Source organism: Lampetra fluviatilis, chromosome 54 (assembly GCF_964198595.1).
Source record: "Lampetra fluviatilis chromosome 54, kcLamFluv1.1, whole genome shotgun sequence".
Classification (NCBI taxonomy): domain Eukaryota; kingdom Metazoa; phylum Chordata; class Hyperoartia; order Petromyzontiformes; family Petromyzontidae; genus Lampetra; species Lampetra fluviatilis.
The window spans coordinates 3,969,322-3,983,041 of NC_136328.1; the positions used below are offsets into that span (position 1 = coordinate 3,969,322).

General features: G+C 50.5%; 1 protein-coding gene across 1 annotated transcript; it reads left to right on the plus strand.

The window, feature by feature from the left end:
* Nucleotides 1-4,552: 4,552 nt before the first annotated feature.
* Nucleotides 4,553-12,622, plus strand: LOC144949508 (leukocyte elastase inhibitor-like). Its single transcript, XM_078879433.1, has 6 exons — nt 4,553-4,720; nt 10,141-10,278; nt 10,532-10,649; nt 11,116-11,258; nt 11,502-11,669; nt 12,161-12,622. The coding sequence occupies exons 1-6, from the start codon at nt 4,553-4,555 to the stop codon at nt 12,620-12,622; spliced, it is 1,197 nt and encodes a 398-aa protein (XP_078735559.1).
* Nucleotides 12,623-13,720: the final 1,098 nt, after the last annotated feature.

Consider the following 13,720-nt stretch of genomic DNA (forward strand, 5'->3'; position numbering starts at 1 on the left):
CCGCACACCGCTGGCCGACGGTGTGTTGAAGCCCCATCAGCCACGTGGCTGATGGCGCGGCGGCCACCCAACATGGTCCCGCTTCTTCACTCCATCAACTGACCCCGATCTCTTCCGGGCTCCCCTCTATATCATCTCTCCCACGTGACCCTGACTCCTCCCCTTCCGGATCGTCCGATCCGGCCTTCCCATACTGCCCTGCTGGCTCCACCTCCATTCACCTCGCTTCCCATTGGAGCCGAGGTGAACGGCAGCCCCTCCCACACGCCCCCCATACCCCGGGCCGTGTGATTGGGCCAGAGCCCAGCAGCAACCCCATTTACGCTCGCATTACATGACCCCCCCCCCCCCCCGATGAAAAATCCAGCCGTCCTGGCTGCAATAGGATAAAATAATGCGAGCGACGGCATCACAATCAGGAATCACCCCAGACACAACAGAGAGTACAACGACAAACACAATTAACGAAAGGGAAGGGATCTGGATCCGGTACGGAACACTGGCCCGTCCTTCGTGCAACAAGCAAGAAGAATTAAGGAATGGAAAGCAATGCACAACAACGGTAACCGACACGCAAAAACGGCAGACTCGCATAATCATGAATGCGGTGTCTTAGAGCGTGTCCGTGTTGCTGGTCCATCCGCCTGGCTCAAGTCCAACTTCAGAGAACAACTGGTAGAGCAGGAGTGACGAACAGGCGCTCCATTCCCCCTTCAAGTATACATCCGGTTAGCACAACCGGTGACACCCAGTGTAGCAGGCGCCAAAGATCTGTGACGAGAAGGAGAACCCAACCCCCTGAGGCACAGCACAACGAAACGCACATCCGCATGTTGTACACGACAGCCATCCGGCCCCAGGGTAGTGGAGATGATCGAAATTCGCCCCGCATAAGGAGAAACCCAATAAATACCCAAAAAATCAACGCGATGGATGCCCCAGTATCTACATTTTAACTAAAAAATATTATTTTCACGTGACAACAACATTTTTTCTGCTCTTGCCCATCAACAGTCCTCCCTTGAGGACCAGCACAGACATCTCACGTACACAGCATCTACCCACTGTCACTCTCAACACAGCCCCCGGCCACACACCCTCGCGTGGAGAGAGCCACGCTCCCCAGCGGCAACATTTAACTTGCCTTCGCCCGCACCGTGGTCGTCCAACCACAGCAACGTCCACTGGCCATCCACTCGGCCAGTGCAATTTCGGGGACGAGACAATGGCACGTCGCAATGACTCAGCCACGCTCCATCCCGTACTATCCCATCACCAATGGACACACCCCAGCATCAAATAGTCTGACGCTTTACAGACAAGGGAAGGTTCATCCCTTGGCAAGGCCAGACCCCATCGACCCCCTACGGGGCAATGTTCCCTAGCCAATATCTTGACGATATGGAGTCGCACTCCCCAACACGCATTCTGAACAAGTTAGGCTTACTATCACCAATAGGCTGAACCCGCTGTCCAGCATGTGTCCTCACTGCCATCCTAGCAATCACCCCGGACCCGTCGCATTCCGCTAACCTAGGCCATATTCCAATCGCTTGAACCCCCACAATATCCATATCCCCAAATAGGATCTGCAGGACTAGTTCCCCTATACATTCAATAACGTCATAACCCAGAGCGGAACAAGTCCGCGGCCCTTCCCGGTGGAGGACCCGCAAGGGGAATCCCCGCCCCATGCTAGCCAGGTCTCCCCGTTCGCTGCAACGTAACGGAACCACTATTCCTGAATTCCGTGAGCCCCTGGTCCACCAGGTTAACAATCTGCCACCGCACGACGGAACCCCGACTCCCCGAGCCATATGAGCACACGGCCCATTAGTTTGAGACATACCACGGAGTGTCTCGCCTCCGGGCTGTCAGGTCAGCCATCGGCCATAGGCCGATGTGACCACAACTCGTGCATCACCCACTCAACAATGGCAGGCGTATACTAGTGCAATATTTGCCCCAGAATAGAACCCAGCCAGCATCTCAGTCCCAAAATGCTGGTGCAATGACACGCCCCCCCTTAGTCAGACACGGGCCACTATGCTCCTGTTACCCCGATGGGCGCCAACACGCCAGCATTGCGCACAACACGCAATGCACGCACACAAGTTAGAGCGCAACCCAGTTAACCAAGACACATTGCTCATACACACCAACTCGCAATGCAACCCCTGGCCGCACGCAATCAACGGAAATAGCGACGCCACTTGGCGGAAATTTACGGCCCCATCACCCTTGACGGCAGGGCCACCAACAACGCCCTCATCCCTCGCAATTTCCTATGAACACACATGCAATCTCGTGTGCACGAACACCCATACAACCAAAAATTAGGGTCCCCCACGAATTGACCAATTTCCGAACAGGTACGCACAACTAATAACAATCTCGAACCCAATGGTCAAAACAATGCACCGCACTCCATATCCATACAGAAAGACAGTCTATACAGTACGTGCAGTCAGCATATCGCGATTACAAGCAGCAAAGTTCCACACAGGTTGTACATTATGCATAATTGCAAGCAGAGCTGCAGGCAGACAACACACCGTTAACCCTGTCGTACCATGCAGCAAAAAAAAAATCATCAAAATAACCACGTCGCACACAGCAACCCACGGGATGGTAACAGCGCGGGACACTCGACACAACCGAATTCATAATTAACTTCCCCATGCCGCAACGCATAAACACTATTTGACACAGAGCAACCACAAGCAGACAGCGCGTCCATCCTCACACACACACACACAGCCCGACCCGCGCTCCGCACGCTCAAGACATAATAATCGCACCCCAGCGCAAGCAAGATGGGTGAGGTGTGTGTTAGGGCCTGGTGCATATCGTCACGACTCGCCCGGGGCTGCAGCGGGCAGAGGACGGTAGGGTGGTGACTTGAGACAACTCAAAAAACTCGGATGGTGAGCCCAGCGTCCTCCCGCGACTGCTCCGGTGTCTCGTATACGAGCCAGGACGGGGATGCTCCCGCCCCGGCAGCAGCAGCGTTGGCGTCCTCTCCTTGCGGCTCGTCCCCGCAAAACAGCTGCTCAGCAGCAGGATGCACACCACGCGGCGCCTCCGAGATGGCAGCGCACCTCCGCCTTTCCGCCGCGATGTTCAAGATGGCGGCGGCCCGCCACGTGGTCGCTGGAGGACGTGCGCCGGCGGCCGTCTCTTCATCGTCGGACGACGTAACAAGTGGGTTATGCTTTTTCAAGTTCTCGGCCATCTTCCTCGATGTTATTTTGCCTTGAAAAAGTCCACTTCTGACTCCAGTGTAATAAAAGACTCCATCAGGCACTGCTGGTCTCCGTTGGTCTTTTATTCAAGTTCTTTCTCCGCACCCCGCTGGTCTCCTCCGCGGACCAGCGTCGTCTCTCGCATGCCCCGCACGCTCCTCTCGCGTGCCCCGCACGCTCCTCTCGCGTGCCCCGCACGCTCCTCTCGCGTGCCGCGCACGCTCCTCTCGCGTGCCGCGCACGCTCCTCTCGCGTCAAGTCGCTCCTCCCCGCTCCGCACACCGCTGGCCGATGGTGTGCCGAAGCCCCATCAGCCACGTGGCTGATGGCGCGGCGGCCACCCAACATGGTCCCGCTTCTTCACTCCATCAACTGACCCCGATCTCTTCCGGGCTCCCCTCTATATCCTCTCTCCCACGTGACCCTGACTCCTCTCCTTCCGGATCGTCCGATCCGGCCTTCCCATACTGCCCTGCTGGCTCCACCTCCATTCACCTCGCTTCCCATTGGAGCCGAGGTGAACCGCGGCCCCTCCCACACGCCCCCCATACCGGGCTCCACCCCCAATACCCGGGCCGTGTGATTGGGCCAGAGTCCAGCAGCAACCCCATTTACGCTCGCATTACACATGTACTACCAAACTTTGCAGCCAAAGCTGGCTGCATGAGTCACTCCGATCCACTCACCACCCCCCACCCTAACCTACACCCCCACCCTACCCATCCAACCGTCCCTCCCTCTACCTTTCCCTACCTACCCCACCCTCCCTCTCCTACCCCCCCTACCCACCCACCCACCCACCTGACCCACCCTCCCCTATTTCCCCGACCCACCCCCACCTTCCCCTACCCACTCCATACCCTCCCCTACCCACCCCCACCACCCTCCCCTCCCCACTCCCCACCCTCACCGACCCACCCCCACCACCCTCCCCTCCCCACCCCCACCACCCTCCCCTCACCACCCCCCACCCTCACCGACCCACCGCCACCACCCTCCCCTACCCACCCCCACCACCCTCCCCTCACCACCCCCCACCCTCCCCTACCCACCCCCACCACCCTCCCCTACCCACTCCCCACCCTCACCGACCCACCCCCACCACCCTACCCACCCCCTCCACCTTCCCCCCGCTATACGAACGCCCTAAGTGGTGGTGCTGGTAGCAGGAAGGGTCACCAACTTAAAGGCGTATCCAGGCAAACAAACCCAGAGCAAAGGAACGAGTTCATCCTGACGGACTGCCTCTCTCTCTCTCTGTCTCTCCGCTCAGTTGGAAGTTTTCAATGGCGCGACCCCAGGCAGCGATGGAGAAGGCGGTGGCAGCCAACGTCGAGTTCGCCATTAATGTCTTCAAGACGCTGGGTGCACGGGAGGCTGGTGGCAATGTCTTCTTCTCCCCACTTAGCATCTCCGCGGCGCTGTCCATGGTGCTGCTCGGCGCTAGGGGACAAACATCTGAGCAAATGTCCAAGGTAACAACAACAAACAAACAACAGCAGCATACAAAAAATCGCTCACGAATTAATTATCCAAAACTTAAATGTGTCGGTTTAAAAGTAAGGTTGATTTAAAACAGATATGGATATGCAAAAGGAAAAAACCCAACATCAATCGGGGGTCACGAAACATCTGGACCATCTGTGCAGTTTATTTGTCGGCGTTTAATTCGAGAATCTTGAGTGCACAGCTGTGGACTGTCGAGTTGGTGCCACACTGACGAGATGTTCTCGACGGGACACATTTCGAACAATTAAAATAATACAGCACCATGTTGTGTGCTGTGACAGAAGGCACGTTGCCCAAAACGTCGTCTTGTTATCAATCGGAGCAGAGTATTTCCTAGTTTTATTTTGAGAAGTGATGCCACAACAATCGTTCAACGCAATTTCTCCCATTACTCTCTTAACGCATATCCCAAGGGCGTCGCTGTCATTTGATGAGAACAAAAATAACAACATTTGTTTCGACGAAACATCTAAGACAAAAAGAGGTACATTTTTTTGTAACCCAGAACATGAATTTAAACGGTTTTTGTATTTTTTGCCAATTCATGATGACGCGTGGTCATTCTCAGTAAACGCATGCAGACAAAGACCAGCGAGCCGATTGTGCTGCTCTGCCTTTCCGCAGGCCACCTTTGAGGCACTGCTGCTGATGGGTTGTGTCAACATTGCTTTATGATGCGTGCAACCGCACCCCACTCTATAGAACATGCACACTGCACTTTGCATAAGGGGCCGTCCACAAATGACGTCATGCACCTAGGGGGGGGTCAGACAATTGTGACGATGTGTGAGTGGGGGGGTTTGAGAAATGTGACGTCACATCAAAATTCGCCACTTTAAATAAATATAGAATTGTTATAATAAAACTAATTGTTATTAGAACACTCCTACAACATCAGCATGCAGCTGTAGGGGCTGCTGCCCCCCGATTCCTCTCTGTGAGACATAACTCTTGGCTGGCCCTTTGGCCACCTTGGTCATTCACACACCCTTCGCGTGCCTTCCCTCAAAACATTGGTAAGAACTACCCGCACGCGACTGCTCAACCCCGTGCACACGCCAAAATAGCACGGCAACTGGAAGTCGGAGGTCAGTGGCGTTGCTCGCACACGCGCGGCCACCGTGGGCGGTTGATAGCGCTCGTTTAAATGGCTGTGGGACAGGTGTGAGCGGTGGGTGTGAGCCCTCACGCAGCACGGGCATCCAGAGCCACAGAACGGAGTGTGCACCCGCAGAAGCGCCGACCACCCACGTTACGAGCGCACACACACACAGCACCACGCACTTTCCACACACTCACCGAGTCGACACGAGGCTGTGATCAGTTACTAACGATTTATTATCGGCGCGACTGAGAGCCACTCTCACCGAATCAGTCGGAATCGGCAAGGCAGGATTAAACTATCTCCCGATGGTCTGTACCTTAGTCTGTTAGGACTTAAACCCCTTTGGCGATTAAGCTAAATACCAACTCTCTCTCTCTTACTCACGGTTCGACGCTCCGGTGTGCCCATCCTCACAGCACTTCGACTCGTCACATGGACGTTCGAATAGCTGAAGAGATGACCGCCCCGATAGCTGACTTGAGAAGCAAAAGACCTTTTCCCCTTTCTACGGCCCCTTTTATTGTTACTTTCATCAAAGAAAAGCCGTCGCTGATCCGATGGCCTTCCCGGCCAATCAGATTGCTCGTCTGTCCTACAGCATTCGACGTTCTCAGCGCCGTCCACATCCCGGTTTCCATATCAAAGGGACTGCCGCTGGGCTGCTGCCTTGGCAGCCGTGCACAAGCACATTCGTCCTGCCAATCAGACGCTTACCCTGGTTTTCCGCCGTTCGTGGCTCCTCCACCCTACCTGCCTGCCGACCCGTGTGTGGGGTGTGTGTGTTAACCGCGGCGGCTGGGCAGCCCTGTCGTGACCATGCAATTTCACCCCAAGTCACAGCGTCGCGGTGCGAGTTAGCATCGGGGGAGATCGCCCAATTCCCTGGCTGCAGGTAACCGTGAAGATTATCCCTATGAGAGGGCTTCTGGGTGAAAACCTGTCGGCCAGGTGACCTCCCCTCGGAGCTCTATGTGGGGGGAAATGTGTGAGGGTGTGGGTGTGTTTATGTGGGGGGTGGCGAGGGGGAAGCAGCGTCGGCCCCGTCACTTGGTGGTGACGAGATCGTAGATGGGGCACCCGCAGAGCGGCTTCGCGGTGGCGGCATCACACAGCGCCACATTAAATACGCACTACAATGACAATAGTTTCAAGCGATTTGAAGCATGTTTTATTTTCAAAATGGAAATATGATTTTGGGAGGGGGGCAGAGCTTTGTGACGTCATATTTGAGGGGGGTCTGACTTTTTGTGACGCCGTGTTACGAGGGGGGGGGGGGGGGTCAAAAATCGTCCAAAATCGTGTGACGTCATTTATGGACGGCCCCCCAAGGTCTTGCTAAATATTTCACGGCACTCTATTGTATGAAGGTGAAACAAAATTGGGGGTTTCAGTCCATAACAGACGGGGGTTTTTTTGGTGTTCGTGTCGTTAAACCTGCCACCACCCGACACACAGCCAATTAGTGAGGCTTGTCACGTAAATAAAACATGCCAACGAGTTACTAGTTCAGCACCCCGGTGTGTTGGAGAGTAAAACCCACAACATTTACAATAAAAATTTGGCCAGATAACCTGAGTGGATTCCTGTCTGGCTGGCTGCCGCGCTCACAATTGCTCGTGCGTGGTGTCGTCTTGTGGACTCGTGTCACGCCCATACCCCACCTCGGACGAATATCCCACACAAATGTGCGGCTTACTCTATCATGCGAAATCATCATCATACTCTCACTATCACACTCATGCTTACCATACTCTATTAGAACAGAGGTGGGAGGTGAAGACAAGGAGATAGAGCGGAGAGGAAGAGACGGAGAGTGGTGGGGGAGAGAGTGAAAGGGCATGAAATGAAGAGGAAAGAAAGAGCAAAACGGAAAGAGGACAGCAATGGAACGTGACAAGCAGCGGGAGAGAGAGGGTTAATGAGAGGCAAGATACATCGAGACGGGAAAGAGAAAGGTGGGAATAAGTAGAGCGAGTGTGAGAGGTGACAGGTGAGAGAGTAAACGGGGGAAGAGATCGTGGGAGGGAAGTGTGTGAGATACAGTGAAGCATGGAGAGGGGAGAGAGGAATTGATAAACGGATGGAAACAAAGATGGAGCGAGAAATCGAGATAAATCGCGATATACAGGAAAGAGAATGCAAGAAAAAAGTGGAGAGAGACAGGGGTCCGATATCAGAATTACAGTTTTGCGGACTGGCTAGCTGGCTCGGAGGGATGGAGGGTCACGTCCAAAGGTTGCCTGTTAAAGAAAACGTATGTATATTGCAGATCCACATTTTAATACTCCAATAAAACAGTACATATCCTATTGTGTGAATTGCTACCACGATACTCATGAAGCTCACAGACTCCAAACCTCTGGACGCCTTCTCTTTAGCCAATCAGCTGCCAATGAATATCCGAATCCCATTCAGCAATTGCAACAGTGCTGCATTAACCAGCTACGCAATGATAGTCTACTTCAGCAGTTTTTCCTTGCTGTGGTTGTCCCACCTGATGACAACTGCTTGTGTTGCGATCGAAACGTCGTATTTATTATTTTGCTACCTACGTGACTTTACCGAATGAACCAAAGAGTACGCAATGATACTTGATCAATAATGTAAAGTGGCCGTGCCAGTGGCATAAGCTATCCAGTGTGCAGGCATTGCAACTGCACCAGAGCGCACGGGCAGGTGGGGCCCAGGTGCTGAACTGCAATGAGAGGGAAGGCCGGTTTGGGCCCTGATTGCATTCCTTGCACCAGGGACGCAACGACCTAATTCGATAGGGGGGAGGCTACGCAAGTTACGACTGTGCCCCCCCCTCAACTCCTTTCTCACGACTCGCTTTTGCTGAAATAGCGGATGTTTTTTGAACCCGTATGCAATAATGTCGGCATTAACTCTTTATTGTTTTGGTTTTAGAGAAGAAAGACAGTCTCACAGTGACAGGTATTAATAAAAAATATATATAATAAAAGGCAACAATACTCACAATTAAGTCATGTGCGTCTTGTTTTCATGCCGGCCCACCGGTCTAAGATTTCCTCAATGGGGGTGGATTGCGCTGCTTGATGCTGCTGCTCTATTGATATGAAAGCCAGATGCGTTTATTGGGCTTGGTCCGTTGTAGACCGCAGGCAATTGTTCATGGATTTAAAAAAATGCATTTTTTCTTAACAATTCTTACTTGTTTAGTTCTTGATTCGAGGCCCCCTTCAAGAGTTGCGGCCCTCCCATGCCAACCACACCACGCCACCGCTTGTGACACAGCCACATTTGATAATTGCTGAAACTCAACATTTACTGTTGTCTTGCAGTCAAAATACCAACCAATAATTTACAGATGACCGTACACTTTACGCAGCGTGCTCATTTATAATAATGTAATGCGAGCGTAAATGGGGTTGTTGCTGGGCTCTGGCCCAACCACACGGCCTGGGGTATTGGGGGGCGGAGCTTGGTCTGCAGGGCAGTATGGGAAGGCCGGATCTTACGATCCGGAAGGGGAGGAGTCAGGGTCACGGGAGAGCGCGTGCCGGGCACGTGCGCGGCACGCGAGAGGAGACGCTGGTCCCTTGTCAGGACCAGCGGGGTGTGAGGACGAGTGGAGGAGCTGAGGAGGAAGTGCGTGCGGGGGCGCGCGCGAGACGACGCTGGTCCGCGGAGGAGACCAGCGGGGTGCGGAGAAAGAACTTTAATAAAAGACCAACGGAGACCAGCAGTGCCTGACGGAGTCTTTTATTACAATAACAAGCCGAAATAGACATTTGGCTGCCTGACGACGGAGATACTTTACGATACTCTTTGGTTCTTTAGGTAAAGTCACGTATGTAAGATTAAAATTAAATAAATCGCGACATTTCGAACGCAACACAAGCGTTCGTCTTCAGGTGAAAATCGCGATAGCTGCGATGTCTGCTGCGAGCAGCACGATGTCAGCTCCCTTTGACGATAAATCGTCGTTGACCCGAATACAATTCTTGAGTGGAGTGACAAACCTGGACACATTCAACAACAACAACAACAGAAAGGTGCAGGCAATGATACTATAATGTATAATTTAAAGACCTTGAATCACAACAATTCACATCCAATCGCTTTTGGTGTGACTCATTACATGCCTGCCCATCAGAATGCCCATCACAGCTGCACGCAGCCTCTGCACAGGCTGCTGTGAGGCATTGGGTGAAGTCCAAGCCGCAACAGCAAGGATTCTGGGTTACCGAGGATACTGGGTTACCGAGGATGTGTTGGATTCTCAAAGAAGGTGTGAATAATATTACATGTGTGTCTTAGGTACTTTGCTATAAAGGAATGAGCGATGTTCACGAAGCTTTCAAGAGTCTGCTCGGCACTTTGAAAGCTCCTGGAGCAGGCTGCGTCCTTCGCCTTGCCAACCGTCTCTACGGCGAGAAGTCCTTCGGCTTCCTCAAGGTGATCAGAAAGAGGAATGTTTAACCTAATGTAGAAACATGTGATGTATGTACATATGTTGCACTTCTTTCGCACTGTACGTAGCCAACCGTGATAATCGGAGTGTATGGGGGAAGGACAACAAACTAAGCATAAAGCAGTTCTAAAGAAAAAAGTTTTCACTCTCGATTTGAAACTTAAACATTTGGCATGTTGTTTTATTGCTGGAAAATGTATCTTGTAGTAAATGTGTTGCCATTGCTCTCTGCTTTAGGAGTTTCTAGAAAGCACTCAGAAGTTTTATGAGGCTGAGTTGGCTGCTGTAGACTTCACCGGAGCATCTAACGATGTACGGAAGGAAATCAATGCCTGGGTCGAAGGAAACACTGAAGGTGAATGATATATTTTCTCGTGTCTCAGACTAAAGTATTTGTTTTTTCACATGTTGAGACAATACGGTTGGTAGCAGCATGGTACATGGGGTCTCAACTTGCCTTTGCAGACCTCTGAAGATTATTCCTTTATACGTAGGTGGGGTTTTCTCCAGGTACAGTATCATAAAAAAAATTTAAGTGTATTTTATTTTTTCTCCCATGGTGATGGGACTTTGTAGGAGGAACGTTGAGATTTATAAGGGGGCACGGGGTGACCAATAAGGTCTGGATTGGTCTGTAGTGAGGTAGGCAATGATAAGTGGTTGACATGTATGCAATATTCCATTTCTTCCCGCATATGATAAACCTCAAGGGAAGTGTCCAACTACCCCCATTGCAAAACTGCACTGATGAAAAATCTTGATACTGAATGAGTTTTTACGTATTTCTATTTAACTGAATGCGAAGTGTTTTTCTCTTCTAGGCAAAATAAAAGATCTTTTGGGCGAGGGCACTGTGGACTCCATGACCCGACTCGTGGTCGTGAATGCTGTTTACTTCAAAGGGAAGTGGGCCACACAATTTAAGCTTCGAAATACCGCCCAGAGAACGTTTTACCTTAACAAGGTAACTGCCACCACGTTTGTCCACACACATTGTGGGATAAATTGTGCATGATGGGAAGGCGTGGGGAAAAGTCGCGGATAATGACAAACAATGGGAATAGGGCCTGAGGATAATCGGAAAATTCACAGACCCTACAACTGACGCATATAATAGGAGTCGCGGGTAAGGGGGGGGCCTTGGATAAGAGGAGTTCTGTATGCACAATGGGAATAACCAGTGATGTGTTTTATTTGTATTGCACAGCGAGAGACAAAGCCAGTGCAGATGATGTTCCAAGAGAATAAGTTTAAACATGGCTTTGTCAAGCACATGAATTTAAAAGTGCTTGAACTTCCATATGTGGGAAATGAAATGAGCATGATTATTCTGCTGCCAGCTACCATCAAAGATAAAACTACTGGTTTGGAAAAGGTATTTCATGTTACACATTTGCACATTCCAACATGTTAAATAGAATATCCACATGTTGGAGACATTTTTATTCCAGTGACCTCATTATGATGCTGATAGCATCAGTTCTCAAGGTATTGAATCCTTGAAAGCCTCCAATTGCATTTTATAAGAGTATACCAATGAACCTATATATTTATTGTATTAACTCACAACAATAACGTCTTGCCTGACATCACAGGTGGTTACACGTCCTTAATTGCAGTCTATTATTTTTACTAGCACGGTTGGCTACGTACAATGCGAAAGAAGGTCAACATAACCACACAGTGCAGGCCCTTCTTCCACAAGTGGTAGGAGCAAGCAATGCTGCAGGGCTGCACATTCACATTCCAGTTCCTGCGTGAGCACAGGAGTTGTTGCCTTCTCGCTAATGCTTCACCTAAGCATTGTCTGCTCGGTCACTTGTGCTTTAATCGTGTCTTTCGTTGTTCTCGCAATGAACGGATCAGCTGGAGAGGGAGCTGAACCTTCTGAGCCTTGAAAAGTGGACATCGCCCATGACGATGCACTCTGGGGACGTTTTCCTGCATCTCCCACGCTTCCGCCTGGAGCAAAGCTACACCCTCAATGAGCCACTCTCGACCCTCGGCATGGGAGACCTCTTCTCGCCGCTCACTGCCGACTTGTCGGGCATGGACGGAAAACGTGACCTGTTCGTTTCGCACGTGGCCCACCGCACTTTTGTTGAAGTGAATGAAGAAGGGACAGAGGCGGCTGCCGCCATAGATGAACACACGGTACTGTCTCTCATGTCCGATAATCGACCCTTTAAATTTTGCGCCGATCACCCATTCGTCTTCCTCATTCGTGACAACCGCAATGGAAGCGTTCTCTTTTTGGGTCGCTACACAACCCCTGAGGGTCCATCGAGGCTCCGATCTTCGTTGAGAAATGGGTGCCGTCTGATTTGACTGTGCTGCTTTAAGGGAAAAATATACTCATATACCAGTGGGAAGACACTCCGTCAGAGTAGGGGGGAAATATACTGGGGATAATATACACTCGACTTGAAATGTGTTGTTGTGGCACTCTTGATTATTGTTGTTTTTAAGTATTGTTGGCAAAACAATAAATTTTTTGGCTGCTGGGTTTTGTTGGGAGGGCTGCGTGATTAAAGTCTCTTGAAAAATTGCAGTGCGTGTGAGATTACTCTGGACACACCCGCAGTTATATCAACCAGCCACTTTACAATTATGAATTCCGGTTGTGACACGTGGCACATTTAAATAGCAGTTTCATGAAACAAAACAAGTTCATCTTTTTTGGAAGAATAAGTGTTGCTAGTCTTGATTTTATTGACAAGACTTTGGCAGTGATTTCAAGAGAACAGCAGCCATCAGATATTACCTCAGTTACCTTGGGAAATATTTGTTATCGTGAACCACTTAGTTTATGTTTAAAACTGTCCATCATATACTCCACTGGACGCTGGTCGTGTATAAAAAGACAGAAAAATAGTTGGACTGAATTATACACCACAGGGCCCTGACCTAAAATACATGTTTCCCGGTGAACAGTCTTACATTGGTGTATGACATTACCCAGAAGTAGATGTTAAATAACAAACAAACCCTTAAACATAAAAACAAATGTTACGCATGAATTTATTTGTATTTAAAGTAATCAAAGGTTGTTGACAGTGCATCATGGGTAACGTTATTACAGTTTGGTATCTGATTGAAGAGAGACCCATTGCCTGCTGAGTAACTCAATTATGGGCCTCGCTGATTATTTGAATAGGTCAAAAAAGGTTATTAAAGGTTGAATGAAAGGAGGTTGAGATATTTAGAAAAGACAACAAAGTTACACTTCGCCCAATGGAAAGGGACTTCACTCACATCTCCAGGGCACACAAGACACTCGAGATTATTTACTCATTTCCAGACCTTCATAAGCACATCTCACCACGATCTTATACGTGAAACTCTTTGATCACGCCCCAGTGATAATGCTACTCGTCTTGAATCCGGACGAGATCGAGAACCGCCTCTGGTCCCTGGACAGACGAC